At 45.4% G+C, this 23,521-nt stretch overlaps 1 protein-coding gene across 1 annotated transcript; it reads right to left on the reverse strand.

The window, feature by feature from the left end:
* Nucleotides 1–13,464: 13,464 nt before the first annotated feature.
* Nucleotides 13,465–22,904, reverse strand: LOC138767674 (gastricsin-like). Its single transcript, XM_069945335.1, has 9 exons — nt 22,797–22,904; nt 21,344–21,500; nt 21,136–21,253; nt 20,112–20,230; nt 18,924–19,123; nt 18,579–18,686; nt 16,583–16,730; nt 13,866–13,964; nt 13,465–13,778 (listed from the first exon to the last, which is right to left on the reverse strand). Exons 1-9 carry the CDS (start codon nt 22,850–22,852, stop codon nt 13,626–13,628), a joined length of 1,158 nt encoding a protein of 385 aa, XP_069801436.1. The 5' UTR covers nt 22,853–22,904; the 3' UTR covers nt 13,465–13,625.
* Nucleotides 22,905–23,521: the final 617 nt, after the last annotated feature.

Consider the following 23,521-nt stretch of genomic DNA (forward strand, 5'->3'; position numbering starts at 1 on the left):
GGCGTCAAGGGTGTAAACCGCGTTAGGGCCTCCATGTCCAATAATAATACACGATAGTAACCATCCAAACTTGCCTCATAGTGGTATACTTGTGCCCAAAAAAACTGTTTTTTATGATCATGATTTGTATATGTTCTGTACCCTATACATTTTCCAGATAAAAAGTAGAAAAAATACAAAGGCAAAAAAGGACAAAATATATCCATTCCAAAAAAGAAAACAAAAGGTATTATTTAACCCCTTGCCGCATATGGACGTACCGGCACGTCCAAATCTGCATACAGTTCCTGCAGATGGACGTGCCGGTACGTCCACGGGATGACAGGGGCGCAGGAGCTGCACTCCTGTCATCCCCGGCGGGGCCCGGCTGTCAGTGCTAGCCGGGCACCCGCCGCAACTGCCAAGATCCGCGCCGAGCCCGGATCCCGGCAGTTAACCCCTTAGTGACCGCCGATACGGCGGTCACTAATGGGCCGGCGCTGCAGTGCATTTCATCTCCCCCCACTGTGAATCCACGGCGGGAGGAGATGAAATAAGTCAATCAGACCCCAGATCAGCCCCCCTAGTGGGCTGGTCACTAACCCTCTCCCTCCCCGCGGCGGCCATCAGATCCAAGATGGCCGCCGCAATCACTGTGAACAGACTAATGTCTGTTCACAGTGATCAGAAAATAAAAATGAATGAAACACCCATGCTCTCCGCCACCGGAGGTAGCGGAGAGCATGGGGCAGTGATCGGAGACCCCCCTGTGGGGTCCCGGAACAGGCGATCGGCGGTATATACTATATACCGCCGATCGCCTGTTCACAGTGCAGGGATGCACTTTTTATCCCCTGTCACCATCAATCATTGGTGACAGGGGATAAAAAGTGTCAGTGTCTGTACCCCAAGTCGCCCCCCCAGTAACCCCCCGTCCCCCAGTCACCCCCCTACCCCTTATACGTTACCTGATCCTGGAGCTCCTTCCTCCTCGACGTCCTGGCTGGTTATGAAGTGCGCATGCGCTACATAACCAGCCAACTCTGAAAATTTAAAGTGACAGAGACCAATTTGGTCTCTGTCACTGAACTATGATTACTGAGATAGAAAATATCACAGTAATCATAGTAATACAGTGAAAATGAATGTGTAAAGTACAAAAAGTGACATACAAAAAAATAAAACACACACTTTTTATTATAGTAATAATTGCAGTTTACTCCTAAATTACCCCTAACCCCCCCAGATTACCCGTAACTACCGCAGGTTGCCCGTAACCCCCCCAGGTTGTCCGTAATCATGTCAGATTGCACGTAACCCCCCAGATTACACGTAACCACCGCACGTTGCCCGTAACCACCACACATTGCCCGTAACCACAGCACGTTGCCCGTGACTCCCTCCAGATTGTCCGTAATCACCCCAAATTACATGTACCCACCCCAGATTACCTATAAGCACTTCAGTTTATCCGTAACAAATCTAGATTGTCTGTAACCCCCCTCAGGTTGCCCTAACCACCACAGGTTGCCGTAATCATGCCAGATTACATGTAACCCCCCCAGATTGCACGCAACCACCGCAGGTCGCCTCTGACCACCGCACCTTGCCTCTGACCACCGCACCTTGCCTCTGACCACCGCACCTTGCCACTGACCACCCCAAATTGCCAATGACCCCCTCCAGATTGCCCGTAACCACGCCAGATTACAGGTACCCACCTCAGATTACCTATGAGCATTTCAGTTTATCCGTAACCATCCCAGATTGCCCGTAACCACCCCAGATTGTCCGTAACCACCCCACGTTGCCCGTAACCACCTCATGTTTACCGTAACTACAGCAGGTTGCCTGTAACCACCCTAGATTGCCTGTAACCACAGCAGGTTGTCTGTAACCACAGCCGGTTGTCCGTATCCTTGTCAGGTTGCCTGTAACCACCCCAGGTTGCCTGTAACCACCCCAGGTTGTCCGTATCCACGTCAGGTTGCCTGTAACCACCCCAGGTTGCCTGTAATCACAGCAGGTTGTCCGTATCCACGTCAGGTTGCCTGTAACCACCCCAGGTTGCCTGTAACCACCCAAGGTTGTCCGTATCCACGTCAGGTTGCCTGTGACCACCCCAGGTTGTCTGTAACCACAGCCAGTTGTCCGTATCCTTGTCAGGTTGCCTGTAACCACCCCAGGTTGCCTGTAACCACCCCAGGTTGCCTGTAACCACCCCAGGTTGTCCGTATCCACGTCAGGTTGCCTGTAACCACCCCAGGTTGCCTGTAACCACCCCAGGTTGTCTGTAACCACAGCAGGTTGTCCGTATCCACCCCACGTTGCCCGTAACCACCCCAGGTTGTCTGTAACCACAGCAGGTTGTCCGTATCCACCCCATGTTGCCCGTAACCACCCCAGGTTGCCTGTGACCACCCTATGTTGACCATATCCACCCCAGATTGTCTGTAACCACAGCAGGTTGTCTGTAACCACAGCAGGTTGTCTGTAACCACAGCAGGTTGTCCGTATGCACGCCACGTTGCCCGTAACCACCCCAGGTTGCCTGTGACCAACCCATGTTCACCGTAACCACCCCAGGTTGTCCGTATCCACCCCAGATTACCCGTAACCACCCCATGTTCACCGTAACCACCCCAGATTACCCGTAACCACCCCAGGTTGCCCGTAACCACCTCCAGATTACCCGGAACCACCCCAGACTGTCCGTAACCACCCCACGTTACCTGTAATCTCATTTTCTTTATTGTATTTTAGTAACTGCGCTATTCTAATAACTATTACTAGCTGCGGTTTTGCTCCAGCAAATTGGCGCTCCTTCCCTTCTGAGCCCCGCTGTGTGCCCATACAATGGTTTATGCCCACATATGGGGTACTGTTCTACTCAGGAGAACCTGCGTTACAGATTTCGGGGTACATTTTTTCTCCTGTTCCTTGTGAAATTTTGAAATTTCAAACTAAATGAACGTATTATTGGAAAAATTAGAGTTTTTCATTTTTACTGGCCAGTTTTGAATACTTTCCTCCAATACCTGTGGGGCCAAAATGCTCATCCTACCCCAAGATGAATTCTTTGAGGGGTGCACTTTCCAAAATGGGGTGTCTTATGGGGGGGGGGGGGGTTCACTCCGCTGGCACTACAGGGGCTCTGCAAACGCACCTGGCTCTCAGAAACCTCTTCAGAAAAATCTGCACTGAAAATGCTAATTGGCGCTCCTTTCCTTCTGAGCCCGGCTGTGTGCCCATACAGTGGTTTATACCCACATATGATGTACCGTTCTACTCAGGAGAACCTGCGTTATAAATTTTGGGGTAATTTTTTTCTCTTGTTTCTCGTAAAATTGAGAAATTTCGAACTAAACGAACATATTATTGGAAAAATTCGAGTTTTTCATTTTTACTGTCTACTTTTGAATACTTTCCTCTAATACCTGTGGGGTCAAAATGCTCATCTTACCCCAAGATGAATTCTCTGAGGGGTGTACTTTCCAAAATGGGGTGACTTATGGAGAGATTTTACTCCGCTGACACTACAGGGACGCTGCAAACGCACCTGGCGCTCAGAAACTTCTACAGCAAAATCTGCATTGGAAAAGCTAATTGGCGCTCCCTTCCTTCTGAGCCCCGCTGTGTGCCCATGCAGTGGTTTATGCCCACATATGGAGTACCGTTGTACTCATAAGAACCTGCTTTACAAATTTTGGGGTGCTTTTTCTATCATGTTCCTTTTTAAAATGAGAAACTTTAATCTAAATGTATATATTATTGGAAAATTTTAATTTTCCATTTTTTTACGGCCTAATGGTGAATACTTTCCTCCAGCCCCTGTAGGGTTAAAATGCTCATTATACCCCTAGATTAATTCTTTAAGGTGTGTAGTTTCCAAAATGGGGTCACATATGGGGGTTTCCAGTATACAAGCCTCCTAAATCAACTTAAAAAAAGAACTGGTCCCTAAAAAATCAGTTTTGGAAACTTTCACGAAAATGTGGTAATTTGCTGATAAATTTCTAAGCCCCGTAACACCCTAAAAAAGTAAAATATGTTTATGAAATGAAGCCAGAATAAAGAGGACATATTGGTAATGTGACTTAGTAACTAATTTATGTGCTACAACTTTCTTTTTTTAGAAGCAGAGAATTTCAAAGTTCATAAAATGCTAATTTTTTAAATTTTTCATGATATTTTGATGTTTTTCACAAAAAACACACAAAGTAGTGACCAAATTTTGCCACTAATATAAAGTGGCATATGTGACGAAAAAACAATCTCAGAATCGCTAGCATACGTTAAAGCATCACTGAGCTATGAGCGCATAAAGTGAGACAGGTCAGATTTTGAAAAATGAGCCTGGTCATTAAGGCCCAAATAGGCTTAGTCTTGAAGGAGTTAATATACTCATCATGCCGTCCATAAAAACAAAAACCCAACAAAAACTAAATCCAACCAATGGAGAGTCGGGAGCAAGTCGCTGGAGTAACTGCAAGAAACAAAATAAGACAATTAGTATACATAAGCTAAAAATATTTAAAAACAATGTCACAAATGTATATAATAAAAATACTGACGAAGAGTATCACATACCCGGAAGGACCTTGTACTCAAGGTTGAGTCCCTTAGGGCTCAACGTCTCAAGCACAAAGATCCACCTTAGTTCTAATTTCTTAAGTCTCAATTCTCTGTTTCCGCCCCTGACCAGTGGGGGTACATGGTCAATCACCCTGAATCTGAGCTGACTCACTGTATGTCCTGCTTCATTAAAATGCTTCGGGATAGGCAGCTCTGTTTTCTGTGTCCTTATCGTGCTCTTATGTTGTTGTATTCTATGCCTAACCTCCTGTGTGGTCTCCCCGATGTAATATAGACCACAGGGGCATACAATCATGTACACAACAAAGTCCGATCTACAAGTAAATCTCTGTTTTATTGTGAATTGTTTCGTGGTGTGTGGATGTACAAATGTCTCACCTTTCAATAAATTACTACAACATGAGCAGCCAAGACAGGGAAAACAACCCGTCCTGGCTAAACCCAGTGTAGTTTGTTTCGGTCCCCTGGATACCCCAATATCGGATTTCACAATCAAGTCTTTTATGTTCTTTGTCCGCTTATATGACATCATGGGTGGACTACTGAATTCCACCACCTTCGGACACCCTTTAGAAAGGATACCCCAATTCCTCCTCAGTACACTGCCAATACGTCCACTCAAGGGCCCATATGTCGAGACAAAAGGTATACGTGGTGTAGTCATACGTATCTCTCTCCCACACAGAGTATTCCTATTCACATTTTTTACCTTTTCACAATGTCTATCGACAAGTGCTGCAGGGTAACCACGTGCAATAAATCTACCACACATTTCATCTAATCTGTGGTCTACTACAGATTCGTCAGCCACTACGCGTCGAACCCTTAACTGCCACTGCAGTGGTGGTTGGTCAAGATATAGCTCAGCCAGTTGTTGTACTATTGTGATTCCAGAGCCAGGTGGGCACACAGGTATGGGGGCACACCTGTTTTTATTTTTGAGTGGCAAGCTATACCCTTTCCCCTGTGGTCGGTGACCTGCCGGGCTGTGAGGGAGGTCTCTTGGTTACTTATCACGGTGGTCCGGAGTGGAGTTGTGACTCACCTGGACTTTTGGTACCGTCACCCACAGAAAGGGGGGATGAGCCAAGAATGTGGTGTTAACTGTGTAGGTGCTTGAGTAATATTCATTGAGTCCTGTTAGCATAAATACATTTTCTTTACTATAGAAATACTTTGTACAATGGCTGATAGCAGACTGTAGACTTGATAAGACAGGAGCTGTACTGAGGACCTTTAGAGTAGTGGAGCTGTGAGTAGTTGAGAGGAGTTTGTGCTGAGAGTCCAGAACAGCAGAGAGAAGTTTAGACTGCAAGTTCAGAGTAGAGGAGAGGAGTGTGTTGTAAGAGTCCCAACCCCAGTAGTAATGTGCTCTGCCGGAACTTTTAGTAGAAGAAGTAGAATACTGAAGACTTGAAAATAGATGTTTACTTGTGCCCATGTTTTGACCTTTTTCGACCGTCTTTTGCGCACCAGTGTCGGTTGACCCATCCTGTGAGGGTGACACAAGCGCCAGATCTTGTTACCTGGGTTAAGCAGAGTGGCCAAGATTTCCTCGTTACACCTGTGCTTTGCTCTATCTGGATCAGTTCCTCTTATTATCAGGATACTATCCTGCCCCTTTAGACTTGTTCTCGGTGTGGGTTGGGGTTTCTCTTACTTGTCCTCTCCCTTGAGCAGCCAAACAATAACACTGCTGGCTGACGGTTAAAGTGCTCAATGCAGTGGAATCCTAGATGCATTGCTCGATGTAAAACATGAATTTGCAAAAGGAGAGCCCGTGGAGCCTCATTTGAGAGTCTCAAAACACAGGGCTAGCCAGTAATTTCTCCGTAAAGGACCCAGCCAAGAGGTGGCTCCTGTAGGGAAACCACCAAAACTACCTATTCAGTGGCCATATAAGTCAATGTAATAACAAGGGAAAACCTAAGGCTAGGTATCCATCCACATACAGCTGTTTTGGGGTGTTGCCCCTCATCAGTTTGCAGCAGGTGGGAGCAATGCCTAGTAAAGCCATAAGAGAAACAGATCGCTGATCTCAGGGAGACCAGCCAAACAACAACACTGCTGGCTGCCGGTTAAATCGCTCAATGCAGTAAAATCCTAGGTGCATTGCTCCCTGGGAAACATGAATATACAAAAGGAGAGCCCATGGAGCCTCATTTAAGAGTCTCAAAACACAGGACTAGCCGGATATCCCTCCATGAAGGACCCAGCCAAGGGGTGGCTCCTGTAGGGAAACCACCAAAACCACCATATTAAGTTGCCCTATTAGTCAATGTAATGACAAGGGAAAAACCAAGGCTAGGAATCCTTCCATAGACAGCTGTTTTGGGGTGTTGCCCCTCATCAGTAAGGAGCAGGATTCTGGTAAGGTGGGAGCAATGCCTAGTAAAGCCATAAGCGAAACGCTGATATGTTCACACTTTGTATGACACTGGCTGTTCCGTGATCCAGCCGGGTGACAGAATGGCCAGTGTCAGAAAAGATCATCCCGGCCGGTACTGCAGCCGCTGAATTCGGATGCAGGCGCATCTGTGCGCGCCAAAATCCACTGCCCCGCTGCACACAATGGAGACTCCCAGACTCTTCTCTCTTTGTAATGTTTAGCACTGCATAGTAGATATAGTAGGAATACTAAAAGAACTAAGTGTCTCTAATATAGTAGGAATACTAAAAGAACTAAGTGTCTCTAGTTGCTTCTGCACATACGTGTCTTTGACTTAACTAACCAGGGGCGGATTAACTTTACCATTGGCCCCGGACTGTTCACCAAGCTTGCCCCCCCCCCAACCCACTATAACTATGGCGGCACTAACTTAAGTCTTTTTCCTCCACAATGCAGCCTGTAAAGGACCTGTGATGACATCATTGTCACATAATAAGGTCATTCAATATATTCTCTAATGTTACTGCATTGTCTCCTGGCTGCAGCCATGGGTCCCTCAGGAGCTCAGGGCCCCGGACTGACTTAGCTCCCGTACAGGGGTCCTGGCAGAGCCAGGCTTTGGCTTGGCTACAGCAGGGATGTTTGCTCTGCATGTCCTTCTTCCACGAGAATCTGGAGGATAAGAACTGACACTACACCTCCTCCCGCAACGTAAGTACTTCCTACAGGGGATGTGTTATCTACACTGTGAGTAGTGGAAAGGAATGTGTGCCAAAGGAAACAGTAACCCATTCCTAACTTCAGCTGTGCAACACATAAGAGCATACATAAAACAAACACTGTGATCTAGTGGTGAAACTTTAAAGTGCGCTCCATTACTACTTAACCTGGAGTAAGAAGCTTTTTTGAGAGGTGCAAAGGAGAAACACAAAACGCCTGTGGTGGGACACAACACCACAGCGAATAGAGACTGGGTGTCTTTATAGGTATAAGTGCCAGTAGAGTGCCCACATACTGTAGTAGTCTAGACCTAGTCCTGCTCTCAGCTGAGAAAGAGAGAAAAAAGAGTTTCTGTGTCAATTCTAGGCGATTCTTTGTGAGATAAACAGCCTGAAATTAATAATGATATACCTATTGGTGGGGGTGCGACTCATGGGATTCCCCAAACCACCATCCAAAACCACCCAAATCCATTCCACTCCGAGGGTCTGGAGCCTGAAGTCCAGAAGCTGTAATGCTGATTTCTCTGTTCCAGACATGAGGCCACCTTATCGTTGGTGGGATGGTTTACACTATTTGCAAATGGTAACCAAGAGCCTCATTATTTTTATGGAGATTTTTTTTTAGCAGTTGGGGGGCTGCCTTTCATATCTGTATTGGGTCTGTATCTTGTTGCATTTTTTGTGTTTTTGTATGCTGATCTCTCCTGCCATAGCTTTAGCTATGATCAGCTTGCTGGTGAACAACTTAAGTAGATAACCAAAATGAGAGTAAGAGGTTCTAATCTCCTCTGCTTCTGTCAGTGCAGATACATCACAGAACTGCCGGTGTTACTGATGATCATCCCGGCTGGTACTGCAGTACCGACCGGATGATCTTCAATACTATTGAATTCCGATGCGGGTGCACACGGAATTCCCCGCTGCACACAATGGAGCGTGTAGCCGGAGCCGCACGCTCAATTGTATGCACTGACAGGTTCTCTGAGGCCCATGTCAGTTTTTTGCTTTGCCGCTAGTGATCCCGGCCAGAACGTATACTATGTGTATGTGGTGTAGCACCAGGGGTGTTACTAGTCTAAACACACCTCGCAAAAGCCTGTAACTCAAAGTAAAGTGGTAATGAAGTTGTTTAAGTTTTACCACTAGATGTCGGTATTATGTGTATTCATGTACGTATTTTGCACAGCTGTAGTGAACTAAGGGTTAATGTTTTGCTCAGGATCTGCAGCACTAATGAGAATTGCTCTTCTCTTCCACCTATCTCTGTCCCTATTTCTTCTTGCACTCTCTTCTCCACCACTCACAGAGGTTGTTTAACACCCTGAAGGAAGTTGTCAAATGGGGAGAGGAAGTATAGACCCACACTAAGTCAGTCCTAGTCAAGTTTCTGTAGAAAGAGAGGACGCAAAACAAGACGGTCCCTGCTGTAGTCCAGCTGGGCCCTGGCTCTGCCAGGTCCCCTACCCGTTCCAGTGTAGTCTAGTCTGGAGTGTGGAAGTAGACGTATGGAGGACACAGAGACTCTTTTCCTTAAAGAAACACTTCTACCTCTAATGCAATGCTAAACACCAACAGAGAGGACAAGTCAGGGATCACCTCAACCCATGCCGTGAACGTCTCTAAAAGTGCAGGACAGTATCCTATAGCAGAGGAACTGTATCTGGATACAGCAAAGCAGCCAAGAGCCAACCTGTTGCCCTACAGTGTCAGATGAACCGTCCTCCTAGGGTGTCACAAGCCCCAGTCTTAGTTACCTGAGTTGAGCGAAGTGTCCGAGGGTGTCCCGGTGTCACCTGCGTTGTGATATAGAGTACGTACTCTATATCACAACGCAGGTGACACCGGGACACCCTCGGACACTTCGCTCAACTCAGGTAACTAAGACTGGGGCTTGTGACACCCTAGGAGGACGGTTCATCTGACACTGTAGGGCAACAGGTTGGTTACAGCGACAAAGGTCGAAACACGGGCGCAAGTATTCTTCTTATTCAAGTCCTCTCAAGTATCCTTCTTCTCCTTCTAAAGTTCCGGCAGAGCACAGTACTAAATTGGGTTGGGACTCTCAAGACAAACTCCTCTCCACTACTCTGAACTTTCATGACCTACTCTCCCCCACAGCTCTCAACTCACTCTATTCTTCTCTGCACGCAACCAAGTTAGCACTGCTACTCTTTGTTCACTGCCTCTACAGTCCTCTGCGCAGATCTAATCCAGTCAAGTCTTAAGTAATGTCTATTTGTATGCCAACGTATTTGTCAGTAAAAAAACAAGTTTATTTATTACACCACAATAGCACCTACACAGCAGCTAGACTGTCCTTGGGTTATCTCCCCTTTCTGTGGGTGGCAGTACCGACAGTCTGGGTGGGTCATAACTCCACTCTGGACCACCGTGGTAAGCGCCCAAGAGACCCATCACAACCAATGGTCACCGACCATTGGGGAAAGGGTATAGCCAGCCACAAAAACTAAAAGCAGGTGTGCCTCCATACCTGTGTGCTGAGTCAGTACTGGCAACCTACCATATCTCCTCCTATTCTACGTACACAGAAGACCCACATTATTATCATCACTTCCTACTGTTGATGTCAGCGGCATCGCTCATGAAGCTAGTAGTGGATATATAATGTGTACGGGGTATGTAATGTGTATATAATGGGTATATAATGTGTGCCGGTATGTAATATGTATATAATAAGTATATTATGTGTGTGGGTATATAATATGTATATATAATGTTATATAATGTGTGCAGGTATAGTATATGTGTGGATATGTAATGTGTATATAATTGGTATATAATGTCTGCCGGTATGTAATATGTATATAATGAGTATATAATGTGTGCGGGTATATAATGTGTGCGGGCATGTGTATATAATGGGTATATTATGTGTGTGGGTATGTAATGTGTATATAATGGGTATATTATGTGTGTGGGTATGTAATATGTATATAATGAGTATATAATGTGTGTGGGTATGTATCATTTCTGTCATGGGTAAAAGAATGATTTATCCGGCAGATGATTTTTGGCTTTCAGGCTGTATCCAGGTTTTCCAGGCAGTCCTCGGGCTGTTTCCACCTCATCCACAGAGCGGGAAGCGGGAAGTGCAATTCCCAAAGCCCATCGTTTGGCTTCATTAGAACCCTCATATATCTGCTTCACTCATCTGTAATTACTAGTTAGGCTAGGTTCACACTGCGTTTTCAGCATCCGTTTAACGGATCCGTTTTTTTTAACGTCCAGAAAAATAGGGTCAGCAACGTTTTTTTGTCCGTTTTTGTCCGTCAAAAAAAACGGATCCGTTTTTTTTATAATGGAAGTCAATGGAAAAACGGATGCACACAAATGAATCCGTTTTTTGCAATCCCTTTTTCATGCGTTTTTTGCAAAAAACGGATGCGTTAAACGGATGCTGAAAACGCAGTGTGAACCTAGCCTTAAGGGCTTGTCCGGGACTTTTCTGTATACTAGCATTACAGTGAGTTCTGTGGGTGTTGTATATTCTATATTATTGATTTCTAGCTCCCCTTCTCTTGTGTTCTCAGGCTCAGTCACATGATCACTCTGCTTGTGGTTTCTTTACCTCCATTTTTCAGATCTGACCTCTAAAACTTTATGTGCTAATAACATTGTGATGCTTTGATTCTGAGATTGTATTTGATGGCACATTGTACTTTGTTAGTGAGAAATAATGGAAAAATTCTCTGTCTGTAAGAAACAGAACCATTCCGAATAAAGGAGCTAAGAATTCACATTTACACTATGATTACTTTATGTCGGCTCCATTTGCAAAATGTCATTTTACTTTTTTGGGACCTTAGAAACTTAGAAGCTTGGCAGAAAATTCTCATGACAACTTTCAAAATCAATTTCTGAAATGGATTGTAGAGGCCTGTATGTTAGAACCCCGCATAAAGTACCCTATTTTTAAATACTACACCCCTTAAACAATTTACAACAGGCTACAGGAACTTGTCAGAAAGTTATACAGATTTGTAATTTACTCCTTTTTTAAAATCTCCAGTCTTCCAGTACTTATCAGCTGCTGTATGTGCTGCAGGAAGTGCTGTATTCTCTCCAGTCTGACACAGTTCTCTCTGCTGCCACCTCTGTCCATGTCAGGAACTGTCCAGAGCACGACTTGCTGCTGCTCTGGACAGTCTCGCAGCACCAAGAATGCCGCACGCACGCTTCAATAGATATCAAAGTTGGCTGTGACTTTGTGCAGCTTTTTAATTTTTTTCCGCTGTGTATATGAGGTTAACCCACCTGCTCTATAGTCTCAGCAAGTATTGGGAATAGATTGGAGAAGATTGGGGATAGTTGGAGAAGATGTAAGAGATGAATTTACTGTATATAGGACTCTTTATAATATGTACAAGGGTTTTAGCAGCTCTGTTCCATATGATGCACTATTTATCCATGGGTAGCTGGAATCCTAGCAATGACTCCCATTTGGCCACGAAGTGTGTGTGTGTGTGGGGGGTCTAATACCACCGTCAGGGGAGGGTTCTGTTAATGTAGTATGTCAGAGATAATAAGACCTCTCCTTGAGACTCAGCATAATTGTTAAACACGAACTGGAGAGAATGGAACCGCTGCACATCCCATCAATGGCTGATACTAATGCCGCTAGGCCTATATTAAAAATCAACACCAGAGTGTCTGTATATGAATTGATCAAGCCATATTGCCTCGTGTACCACCGCGCAGGTCCTCTGGTCCACACGGGTCCCTACGCTAACTCCACACCGTGTCGGTCAGCGACCGCCAACCCCGCAAAGCGTGCACGTGCAGGGAAGGGAGGCCATGGAACGGCCCTGCAACCCCAATGTCACAGGACCAGACCCAAACCCCCCCCCCCCCCTGAACCGCATTTTGTTTCTCTCTTTTCTCCGTGTTTTGCACTCCTCCTGGTGAGACCCACATGACCGCAATTAGCAGGAGACACCTGAGTGCACATGGTTTTAATCCCTCCTGTTTTATCCCATTCTGTCTACTGCAGCTATGGTGAGCGCAATACCTCATCCAGATTTGTGCTGTTAGGGGGCGACCTTCTCCGCCGGCGGTGCTGGCCGGGTTCTTGTGTGGTGTTTTTGGGTCTGGTCCTGTGGCATGGGGGTCGCAGGGCCGTCCCATGGCCTCCCTTCCCTGGCTGTGCACGCCCGCGGGGTTGGTGGCCACTGACTGGCACGGTGTGGACTTAGTGTAGGGACCCATGTGTATCAGATACCGGCACGCGGAACATGGGGCAGTATGGCTTGATCAATTCATACACAAAATTCTGATGTGTTTTTTATTTAGCTTAGGGGCACTAGTATCAGCCATAGGTGTGAGGTGCAGCGCTCTGTTTCTTCCCTGATCAGCATAATTGTTAGATGGTGGTAAGAGTAAAGACACAGGGTCCTGAGGTTCTGTATATATTACAATGAGAGAACTCCAGAAAAAGGGAAATTTTAGGGCTGAACTAGTCAGGACTGATGTGAGAGTCTCTCTGGGGCCACAACCATACAATATTTTTTTGGACTGAGCTCCTTTGAGCAGGAGCTCCTGGCATCATAATGATACATGATGCTGAGAGTTCCGTGATTACGTTCTGTGACACAACTTCTGTGCATGGAATGGAATCCCAGAAGGCTGGGGTCACACTGCCTTTTTACTATCCGTTTTTTAATCCGTTTTTTTTGATAAAACAGATAAAAAAACAAATTGCAAAGACGCAGTGTGATCCCAGCCTTAAACATGAAAGAGAAATCAGAACAGATGCAGTAATATGGAGACATATGTTTATTCTCCCATGTTCCATCAGAGCATTTCACGGTTGTGCCGCCTTCTTCAGGGGTGTGTCAGAACCTGGAAACATCCTTGTAACGGACAGCACATTGTGGACAGATATTTTATGTGTCCAAGGATTTGAAGATAACAGCCATTGTCTAAGCCAAGGCAGCGAAGCCGACCTGGTTATTTCCAAAGTCATAAATAGAATAGTACTGGCGAAGAAAGACGTCTCCAAGGATCCAAAGAGGCTGACCATTCCTAGATGGCAGGTATGTAGACTCGAATCCAACAACACAGTATCCATTGATCTGAAATAGACAAGGAGAGGCCATGCTTCTACAAAGGATACACACAAAACAAAGAGGAGAACTCACTGTATACTGAAGGAAAGATACCTGGAGAATGTATCCTGAAGGCGGTATGGCAAACTGGACCCCGCTTATAGTGAAGCTGATTGGTGGCAGACTTTGTACATTGTTGCAGTTGACATAGTACTGTGCAGAGAAACGCAGAGCATGAAAGTGATGGGTTAAGTTTATGGCTAGAGCTTGAGGCTATGTTCACACTTAGTAAAATAAAACTAAAATATGACAATAAAATAGGTATAAAGCACGGCCGCATTTTGAATCTAATAATGTGCTACATTAAAGTCTATGGAAAAAATGGTCACCTGTGCACACACGGCAAAGAAATACTAATTTATACACTGTGGGCACAGGCTGCCGATTTCTTCTACACATTAATGTAGCACGTTATTAGGCTAGGCTTACACTATGTACAAATGATGGCCGCCTTTCATAATAACGGCCGTCATTGTGCAAACAACAACCAGTATTTTTCATATAATGGATGTTATTTGTGCAATGGTGGCCGTTGGTATGAAAGGCGGCTGTCATTTTTACCTACCATGAATCCGCCTAATAACGTGCTATATTAACCCTCTCCCACCGCCGAGGCAGTAAATTAAAATTGCTGCAGCCTAGGGGCCACTGAGCCAGTTTCACTTTGTACCATGTTTGATAAATCCCCCCCTATGTTCACACACTGCAAATATGGCCGTGTTTTATTTCTATTTTGGGGTGTATTCACACACTCTGTGAATCACTGGAGTTTTATTCTCGGAATCGGGAATGATACACAATGCCAGGATACTCCGAACCTGTTTAAATCTTTCCGTTACTCTAGTGACACAGCCGCCCGGCATCATCATGATACATAATGCCGGGAGCTCCTGATTCTGGCCAGCCGCTTCACGGTCTGTAGCTTCTGTGAATGCTGCCTTAGGCAATGTTCACACATAGGGCCACATTTATCATCCGGCGAACGGATGATTTTTGGCAGAAAGTGCCGATTTGCATATTTTTTTATACGCAAATGGCCGATTTGCGAATAAAATATTCGCAAATCGGCACTTTCCGCCGAGTACGCCAGGGGGCGGAAAGGGGGCGGAAAGTAGGCGGGAAGTGGGCGGAACGGAGGGCACAGACTCAGAGTCCGCGCGATTTATCATCCGTTCCGCCCAAATGTACGCCGAAAACCTACTCCAGTCCTCAGCTGGCGTAGGTTTTCGGCGGTGCGCACCGGCGCGCACAGGATTTATGTAGAGGCAGTCCGCCTCTACATAAATCCCCGTACCGCCGGAGCTGCGGGGACATTTTTAAGTCCGGCGTAAAAAACGCCGGACTTAATAAATGCCTCCCATAGTATTTTGAACAGTTTTTTAATCAATATTTGCTTATACTTTATAGTGGTAAGATTTGCACAGTTTGGCTATGTTCCCACGACATACTAAAAATTGCATTGAATATTCATGAACATTATTTCCAGCTGTTGTCACAGAACGGCCGGTCTGATACAATGTGCTCCCCCATCAGAGCTTCACATAGCCGGAGCCGCTCGCTTCACTGTTTGAACTGACAGGTCTTTCTGCGGCCGGAATTCAGTGACATGTCAGTTTTGTTCGGGCGCCGCATGGGCTCCCGGCTGGAGAATGTATGATGTGTGTACGCTCCGGCCAGGATCCCATTCAACATAAAGCTAAGTCACACACCGCAAAACTACGGCCGTAGTTTTACGTTGTGTGAACATAGCCTTAGGGTACGTGCACACTGCGGAATGGCGACGGATAACCAGTGGCGCATTCCGCAGCTCACACCTCTGCCGGGCGTGTGTGTCTCTGCCCGTGTCATAGACTCCATTCTATGCTTGAGAGCATTCCGCCCTCCGTCCAAAGACGAGCTGCAGAATGCGCGACGGGTAGGTGCACAGTGAGGAAATTTGACGGGAAATACATCACAGAATTATCTGCTTGCGGACTGCAATTGCGAACATAAAACCAATGATTCATGGCTCTGTTCACATGTCCGTATGTGTATAAGGGGCTGTGATCCGTGCTGCAAAAAAACCTGACAAATTGTAATGTGGACCGTTTTCTTTTACGGCACGGAACGCTGGGGTAATGATTCGTGAACGTAGTGCTCCGTGAAGCACAGAGCACTACGGATGTGTGAATGAGGCCTTACTTTTGTATTTTGGTTTTAGGGTACTATTATACCAGACAATTATCGCCCGTACTTGGCTGATTACCGGCCGTTCTGGCCAATAATTGTTTAGTGTAACAGTTTAAAGGCAATGATCAGCAAACCTGCACAATGTCGGCTGATCATTGTCTTAAAGCATGGACCAAAATCACAATCTGGATAGCGACGGTCTCTTCTATGGGTAGCTCATGCCCCCCGCACTCCTCCTCTTCCTCACTTAACGTCTCTGCCTATAGTAGCACAGACAACAAGCGAGCGCTGACCTGATAGGCCCTGACTTTACTGTCTGTGATCATAACCATAAGGCTATGATCACACAGACTATTTTGGTCAGTATTTGTAGCCAAAATTAGGAGTGGAACCTGTAGGACAAAATTATAATACAAAGATTTTCAGAAACTGAGCCTTAAGGCTATGTACCCACATATCGGGGGAACGTGTCCGTCTCTTTAAATACACGGCCGCTAATAAAGATCATTATTCCCCCGATATGTTCCCCCGATATGTTCCTGAAGAGGTAACATAGTCCGAGCCTGCATTATAAATATGAGGGGACATAGAAGCATTGTTACCTCTCCATCTTGCCCTTCCTGGGCACCAATATACTGTAGTAGGTCGCCCAGGTATTGTTGTGGGATGGTAAGAAGAGGAGTCCCAGTGTCCACGATGCCCTGGCAGCCCTGACTGCACCAGCCACTTGCCTGACCATTAACTGAGAACCTAGAGACAAGGGGTTAAAACCCAAAATGAACAAACATTCTGTAACATAGGAAGCTTTGTATTGTTGTATTGTTCTCCTCTGTCTTATTGTCAGGTGTTACAGCAGTCACGTGTACATATCAAATCAGTGATGGCGACTGAAGATGACTTGTGGTCTAAGAGACAGGGTTCGGGGCAGGTTCTGTGACATGTGCAGGGGCCACTGTGCAGGGAAGGGGAAGAGCTGAGCTGTGTTTGTGAACCGTTGTCAATTTTGCATTCTGTGTTAGATGCTTCCAGCTTTACAGGGTTGTTACTTTTTATTACGACTGTTCACACTCAGGGTCCTCTGTTATAGATTTAAAGGGGTAAATGTTCTTTCAAATCAACTGGTGTCAGGACCTGGGGACTGGAGGACACAGGACAGGTGATGCCCTAGCACTGCCCCCCCCCCCTGCTGGCCCTGCCTGCTTACCGCAACTGCCCTAAACGGCAGCAGATAACTGGGCGACAGACCCTAGTCTGCACAGGTGTAACACAAAATGCAGACAAGACAGACAAACCCAATAATACGTGGTCAGGAAGCAAGGCCAGCAACTATTGGTCAGCACAATACAGAAATTACTTCTATTTAAAAATCTCCAGCCTTCCCATACTTATCAGCTGCTGTATGTCCTGCAGGAAATGGTGTATTCTCTGCAGTCTGACACAGTGCTCTCTGCTGCCACTTCTGTCCATGTCAGGAACTGTCCAGAGCAGGAGAGGTTTTCTATGGGGATTTGCTGCTGCTCTGGACAGTTCCTTGCCATGGACAGAGGTGGCAGCAGAGAGCACTGTGTCAGACTGTAGAGAATACACCACTTCCTGCAGGACATACAACAGCTGATAGGTTCTGAAAAACTGGAGATTTTTAAATAGAAGTAATTTACAAATCTGTATAACTTTCTGAAAGCAGTTGATTTTAAAGAAAACAAAAAAAAACAAAAAAAAACAGAAAACTGGAATATCCCTTTAGGGTGCATTCACACGTACAGGATCTGCAACAGATTTGATGGTGCAGATTTGAATCTGCAGCAAATTTGATGGCCTAGAATTGATTTGCTTTGAATCTGCAGCTTCAAATCTGTGCCATCAAATCTGCTGCAGATCTGCTGCAGGTCCTGTACGTGTGAACGCACCCTAAGGTTACAAACCCATTTGCTGGATCTGCAGCAGGTTTCTCACTTCGAATACGTAGCGAGACTCACTGCAGATCCCGGCCCTGTTTACTCCGCAGTTTGTCCACAGCCCGCCCCGTTAACCCCCAGGCCGCTGGAGACTATAGATCACCGGGTCCCCGCTCCTGCTTGCTTTGGGGCTCCCAGTGTCTTCAAGTCCCGCTCAGCCAATCATTGCCCTGCGGCGGGGCAGCGCACTGATTGGCCGAGCGGGACATGCCGGGAACTGCCGAAGCAAGCAGGAGCGGGGACCCGGTGATGTATAGTCTCCAGCGGCCGGGAGGTTCACGGGGCAGGCTGCGGAATGTACATCCCTGCTGTGAGTTTGTCTGCCATTGAGTAAACAGGAGTAAAACAGAGTCTCGCTGCGTATTCAAAGTGAGAAACTCGCTGCAGATCCGGCAAGTGGATTTGTACCCTTACTCAGAAATGTTGCACCTCAGGGATAAGGAACCGCCCGCCCTCCAGCTGTTTCAAAACTACAGTTCCCATCATGCCTGTAGAGCTTTGGCCGGCTCCCCATCCCTGCTGTACCTGCATACACACCTGCTACAGAAGGATTTATATTTTGTATTTTATATGTCGGTAAATGATAATAATTTCGTGTTGTGACGGCAACGTTCTAAACGGACCCATTTCATGTCATACGTACTCATCGATAGCGATCTGCCAGTAGATTTGCTCAGTCACCGGAGCCCAAATAATCTGACCGGAATACAGGCTGCTGTCCACTCCCCCCAGTATGACTTCTCCAGATTGCCTGGTGGGATAGAAAACACATTACATGACGCATCCAGACTAAGATTTTACTGACGTACAAAGATTTTTCAGCAATTTCAAGCATACTGGGACAACATGGAACCAGAAAGAATGATGGGCGGCAGAAGCCCCTCCCCTTTCTTATTATTATTCCGCCGATAAATGACGAGACAGGCCGTCACTTAACACACCTGGGAGGAGTAAATATATATATTTTTTATTTTTTACTATTACTCACCCAGTAAGATAGAAGCTGAAGACTGGTTGTGGGATGAGGTTTTGCTGTATCAGCCCCTGCACAGCAGTTGTAGCTCCTCCGGCTGACATCGATTGATAGGCCATCCCAAATATCCCATCAAACTTAGCATAATAAAAGAAGCTGCTGGGCTCCGTGACACTCAGACCAAACTCCTGACTTTGAATAGAGAGGCCTTGTACCTACAAGATACAATTAAGACGCACTTATATAGGCCATGTTCACACATAGGATTTCCATCAGTATTTTTTCAACTAGAATTAGAAGCGGAGCTGACAGGGCAATATTATAATGGAAAGATCTGCTCAGCTTCTGTGTTTTCAATTCACTCCTGGTTTTGGTTGAAAAAACGACTGACAGAAATACATTAAGGGTGCGTTCACACCTACAGGATCTGCAGCAGATTTGATGCTGTGTTCAGTTATTTAAATGAAATCTGCTGCAGAAAATCAGCTGCAGATCCTGTAGGTGTGAACGCACCATTAAGGGGTATTCTGCTCAAACATAACTTTTGATATGTTGCTGCCCATGGTGAGACTAACAATTCCTTCCATACTTGTTATTATCTTTTCAGTCTCCTTCCCCCAGTTCTCAGCTGATGCTTTCTGCTGAAGACAAAAAAAAATCTGTGAGCTTTTCTCTCTGCCTCCCCCTCCTGAGACGGCTGATGTAAACAAGACCCTGGCAGGCTTTATCTGCAACATTGTTGCTTCTTTGTAATGTTAGGAGGGTTATTCTTAGGTCATGTTGCTAATGAACTCACTGTGATTATCCCTCCCAACATTTCAAAGAAGCTACAATGTTGCAGATAAAGCCAGCCAGGGACTTGTTTACATCAGCCGTCTCAGAAGGGAGGGGGGAGGAGGGGAAGACAGAGAGTAAAGCTCACACACAGATTTTTGTGTCTTCAGCAAAAAGAAGCAGCTGAAAAATGGGTGAAGGAGACTGAATAGATAATAACAGGTATGGAAGGAATGGTTAGTTTCACCATAAGCAGAAACATGTGAAAGGTTTGAGCGGAATACCCCTTTAAGTCTCCAGTATGTCTCCATCTATGTTCACTGAATAGTCACTTTTTAAGCCGGATAGAATGTAAACATTATATTATGTGGTGATTAGAATTTACAGAATATCTCCATAACATGCAGCAATTCATGTATAGATACTTACAGTAACTGTGTCATAACCCAGCACTCCAGTCATGCTGCCGCTCCCGTAGGACATTGAGAACTGTTGGTTATTGGTGGTATACGTAGACGACTGACCCGGATTAAAAAGTGGGTGATTGGCTAATAATCGAGAAAATACACTTAGTTTAATAAACAAAAACATCAGGCAAATACTAGAAAGACATGACAGATTAAAGGCAAAGAACGTCCGTTGTTGATCATGATCACTTATAGGCTGGGCACACACTATGACAGCCGTCTTTCATGACAACGGACGTTATATGCACAATGCACATCTGTATATAAATATGGAAATATAGAAATCTACAGCATAGATCTGAGACCAGTATTCTGCAGTAGCAGCAAATCGGAAACAGGAAAACTGAGAGAAACTTTCAAAGAGGCAAATTCTTGTGCGTCTGATATATGACCGCAATGTGGTAGCGTTAGGAGCCGCCACATTCAGGCAAACACCACCTGTCTGAAAGAGTCCTAGCTGGGGTAACTGAGCTCAGTGCTTGGTGTCAGGTAAATTAACCCTTTAAGTGTCCCCCCCCCACACTTTAATCAAATAATTATGCAGTGGGTAACATTTTACAAAAGTATCCATTCTATGTATACCTTATATATAACCAGAACACGGAAAATGGTAAAATAGCTATAAAACAAGCCAGGTTTCTGTAACCTCCTCAGAAAGACCAATACAATTGTCTACACAATATTTAACGTTTCCCCTGTACACCATAACCCCCTATACACCATGGGGGACATGTTCCCTTTTCCCTGGCGTACACCAGTCGTATCCCTTGCTCACCCAATGGGCGGGCAGGAGGGCACGGCAAGGCGGGAAGGAGGCGTTTATGCCAACTTGCATAGGGCAAGCGCAGGTCAGGCGCATGCCTCTTAGTGAATCCGGCGGGGCAATTGGGGGTGGGGCCTAATTTAGGACCAGCATACCCGTACACTTGTCTTTACAAATGTCCCCCAATGTGTGAACCACATCCACCTGTTACAGTACTACCTACTGCAGGCTGGACTTTGACAGTATGTAGAAGCGACCCAAAGATTGGAAGAACCAGTATCAAAGGCGACTAGGAAGTTCTGAGGCGGAGTCCCGATGCTGATCTCACCAAAATAATAGTTCTAGAAAAGATAAGGAATTACACCCCGTCAGTCGATGCCAACATGTCAGCTGTGGTATTATTCTGGAGACATGTACTGAGCAGAACCTACATTTAAGTACATGGGCTCATAGACCACGCCGTAGCTGTTTTCGCTGTTTAGGTTGTACTTTATAGCTGGTTCTTTCACATGAGTCTTGACAAAATCCTTCAGGATCCCTTCATCCCTCATGGTTTCCCTTATTGATTTCAGTCTCTTTAAGGGGACCCTTAAATAGAAAAGATACAGCGATGTCTTCTTATCCAAACACTAATAACTAGTATGGAAATAAGCTTAAGGGGTTGTCTGGCCAGGGAAGGGCTTTTAAATGTGGACAGAACTGCAGTGAACCTAAGTAAGAGGTATGCGTACCCGTCTCACTCCCCCACTGCTGGCGTTTCCTAAGCACCTGGTCTACACCATCCTTGCTGCTTCTGGGGGGAATCCCTTCAGAACCGTTCAATGGCTGATCTATATGCTGTCATGCTTCATGTCTGCACGGCACGTCACTATATAGAAGAAGACAGCGGCCAAGAGTAGGTGGTCAGGAGACCAGCAGCAGTGACGGAGTGGGACGGGGTACGCCTACCTCTTTTATAACTTCCCTCGCTGGCCAAAACGACTCCTTTAAAGGGAAACTGACAGCACGGATATACATGCGAGACATACAAAAGGTATATGCATATCTGTGCTGACAACTTCGCTTTAAAGCTTATGGATTATAGAATGTAAATGGTTAAAGGTGACACCAACCAATATCATTAGTGATGTCCATGTGGCCCTTGCTTGAAAAGTGTAAAATAATAAAGTATATACATTACCTATTGACTCTCCCCGGTACCCTCCTGTCCTTTTCCCGCAGCCTCTGGTGCAACTTCAGAGCAAGATTGGCTAAGCAGCCTGTCATATCAGAGACCAGCTCTGAAGTTCCACCTGTGGCTGCAGGGAGAACACAGGAAGACACCAGGGAGCATGGAGAGGTGTTATTTTTTTACATATTTATTTGCGACCACGCATTGCTATTACACACAGCAATGCGCGCCTGATGGCCAATGATTTTAGGTCAGAAGCAATGATCTGCAGAATCAGCCTGATAACCCGCAGATTATCGCTCCCTGTAATAGGGCCCTTACTCTCCTCTTACCAACACACATATAAAGACAAGCTCTGTGAAGATGCTGGATTAGAGGATTGTTGTGAGAAGCTACAGAGCCGTCAGTGCACAGAACCAATAGACACGCACAGTAATGGGTTTGGGCCATGTTTAGTATTCTATAATACTATAATACGTTTCTATAAATATACATAATGATAGATAATGGTCAGGAATACTTTTTCTCAGTGTAATTCTCTCTCCTGGTTTTGGCTAGAAATACTGACATAAAATACTGAGAAAAATACTCAGATGTGAATGTGCTCTAAATGTATCTAACAGGCAGAAATTCAGTGATGTAGTGTATAAGTGTACAAGTATTAGTGTGAAGCATTGCTCGCCATTTTACACCTCTTTTTATTAGCCACTCACCTGACTATCCCCTCAGACAGATGGAGGGAAATACATAAAAGAATTAACCACTTCATGCTGATATCCGGTAGCTGGACGCCGTGTTGGTAAGTTGTTCTCCCTTTATATAGTAATTCAGTACTGGGGTAAGTAACTCACCCTTAATGTCTGGTTTCTTATCATTTGTTTTTAATTACTAAAACCAAATCATAATTTGTATTTTAAAGTCATAGAGATAAGAACCGCCGAGCACCAAGGAAAACCAAACACAGCTGGAGTGGGCAAAGCTTCAACGTAACTGTCATGTAAATGTCACTTTTCAGGAATCAAATAAGTATGAATGTGGTGTCCCACCAATGGTGTTTATTGTCTCTCCTGTGTACCTGTCAAAAAGTCCTCTCTCTCAGGTTAAGTGGTTATGAAGTATTCTGAAGTTTTGTCACTAAGTGTCAGTGTTTTCTATATGTCTATGTATTACACAGCTGAATTCAGTGGTGAGTTAATGTTTTATGTATGCTGTGTGTTTGTAGCTGACCAATAGGAGTTGCTCTTTTCTTTTTTAGCCTATTATCTTTCTCTTTTCTCCTGCACACACGCAGCCCCAACACTCACAGATAGGCACACTGTAGGCCCCTGTAGGAGGAGTTACATGGTGGAGGAAGTGCAGTTCAGTTCAGTTCCTATCAGATTCTCAGAGAGGAAAGACACAAGAAACAACTGTTCCTGCAGTAGTTAAGCTAGGGCCT

The sequence above is a fragment of the Dendropsophus ebraccatus genome, chromosome 11 (assembly GCF_027789765.1).
Source record: "Dendropsophus ebraccatus isolate aDenEbr1 chromosome 11, aDenEbr1.pat, whole genome shotgun sequence".
NCBI classification, from domain to species: domain Eukaryota; kingdom Metazoa; phylum Chordata; class Amphibia; order Anura; family Hylidae; genus Dendropsophus; species Dendropsophus ebraccatus.

Excerpts from the sequence above, each read along its gene's own strand:
- LOC138767674 (XM_069945335.1), bottom strand. The coding sequence starts at position 22,852 with ATGAAGTGGTTAATTCTTTTATGTATTTCCCTCCATCTGTCTGAGGGG. Across the intron at positions 18,687-18,923 it reads TTCAGCTTCTATCTTACTGG|GCAATCTGGAGAAGTCATAC; the intron begins GTGAGTAATAGT and ends CTATCCCACCAG. Across the intron at positions 13,965-16,582 it reads AGGAAGGGCAAGATGGAGAG|TACTATGTCAACTGCAACAA; the intron begins GTAACAATGCTT and ends TTCTCTGCACAG.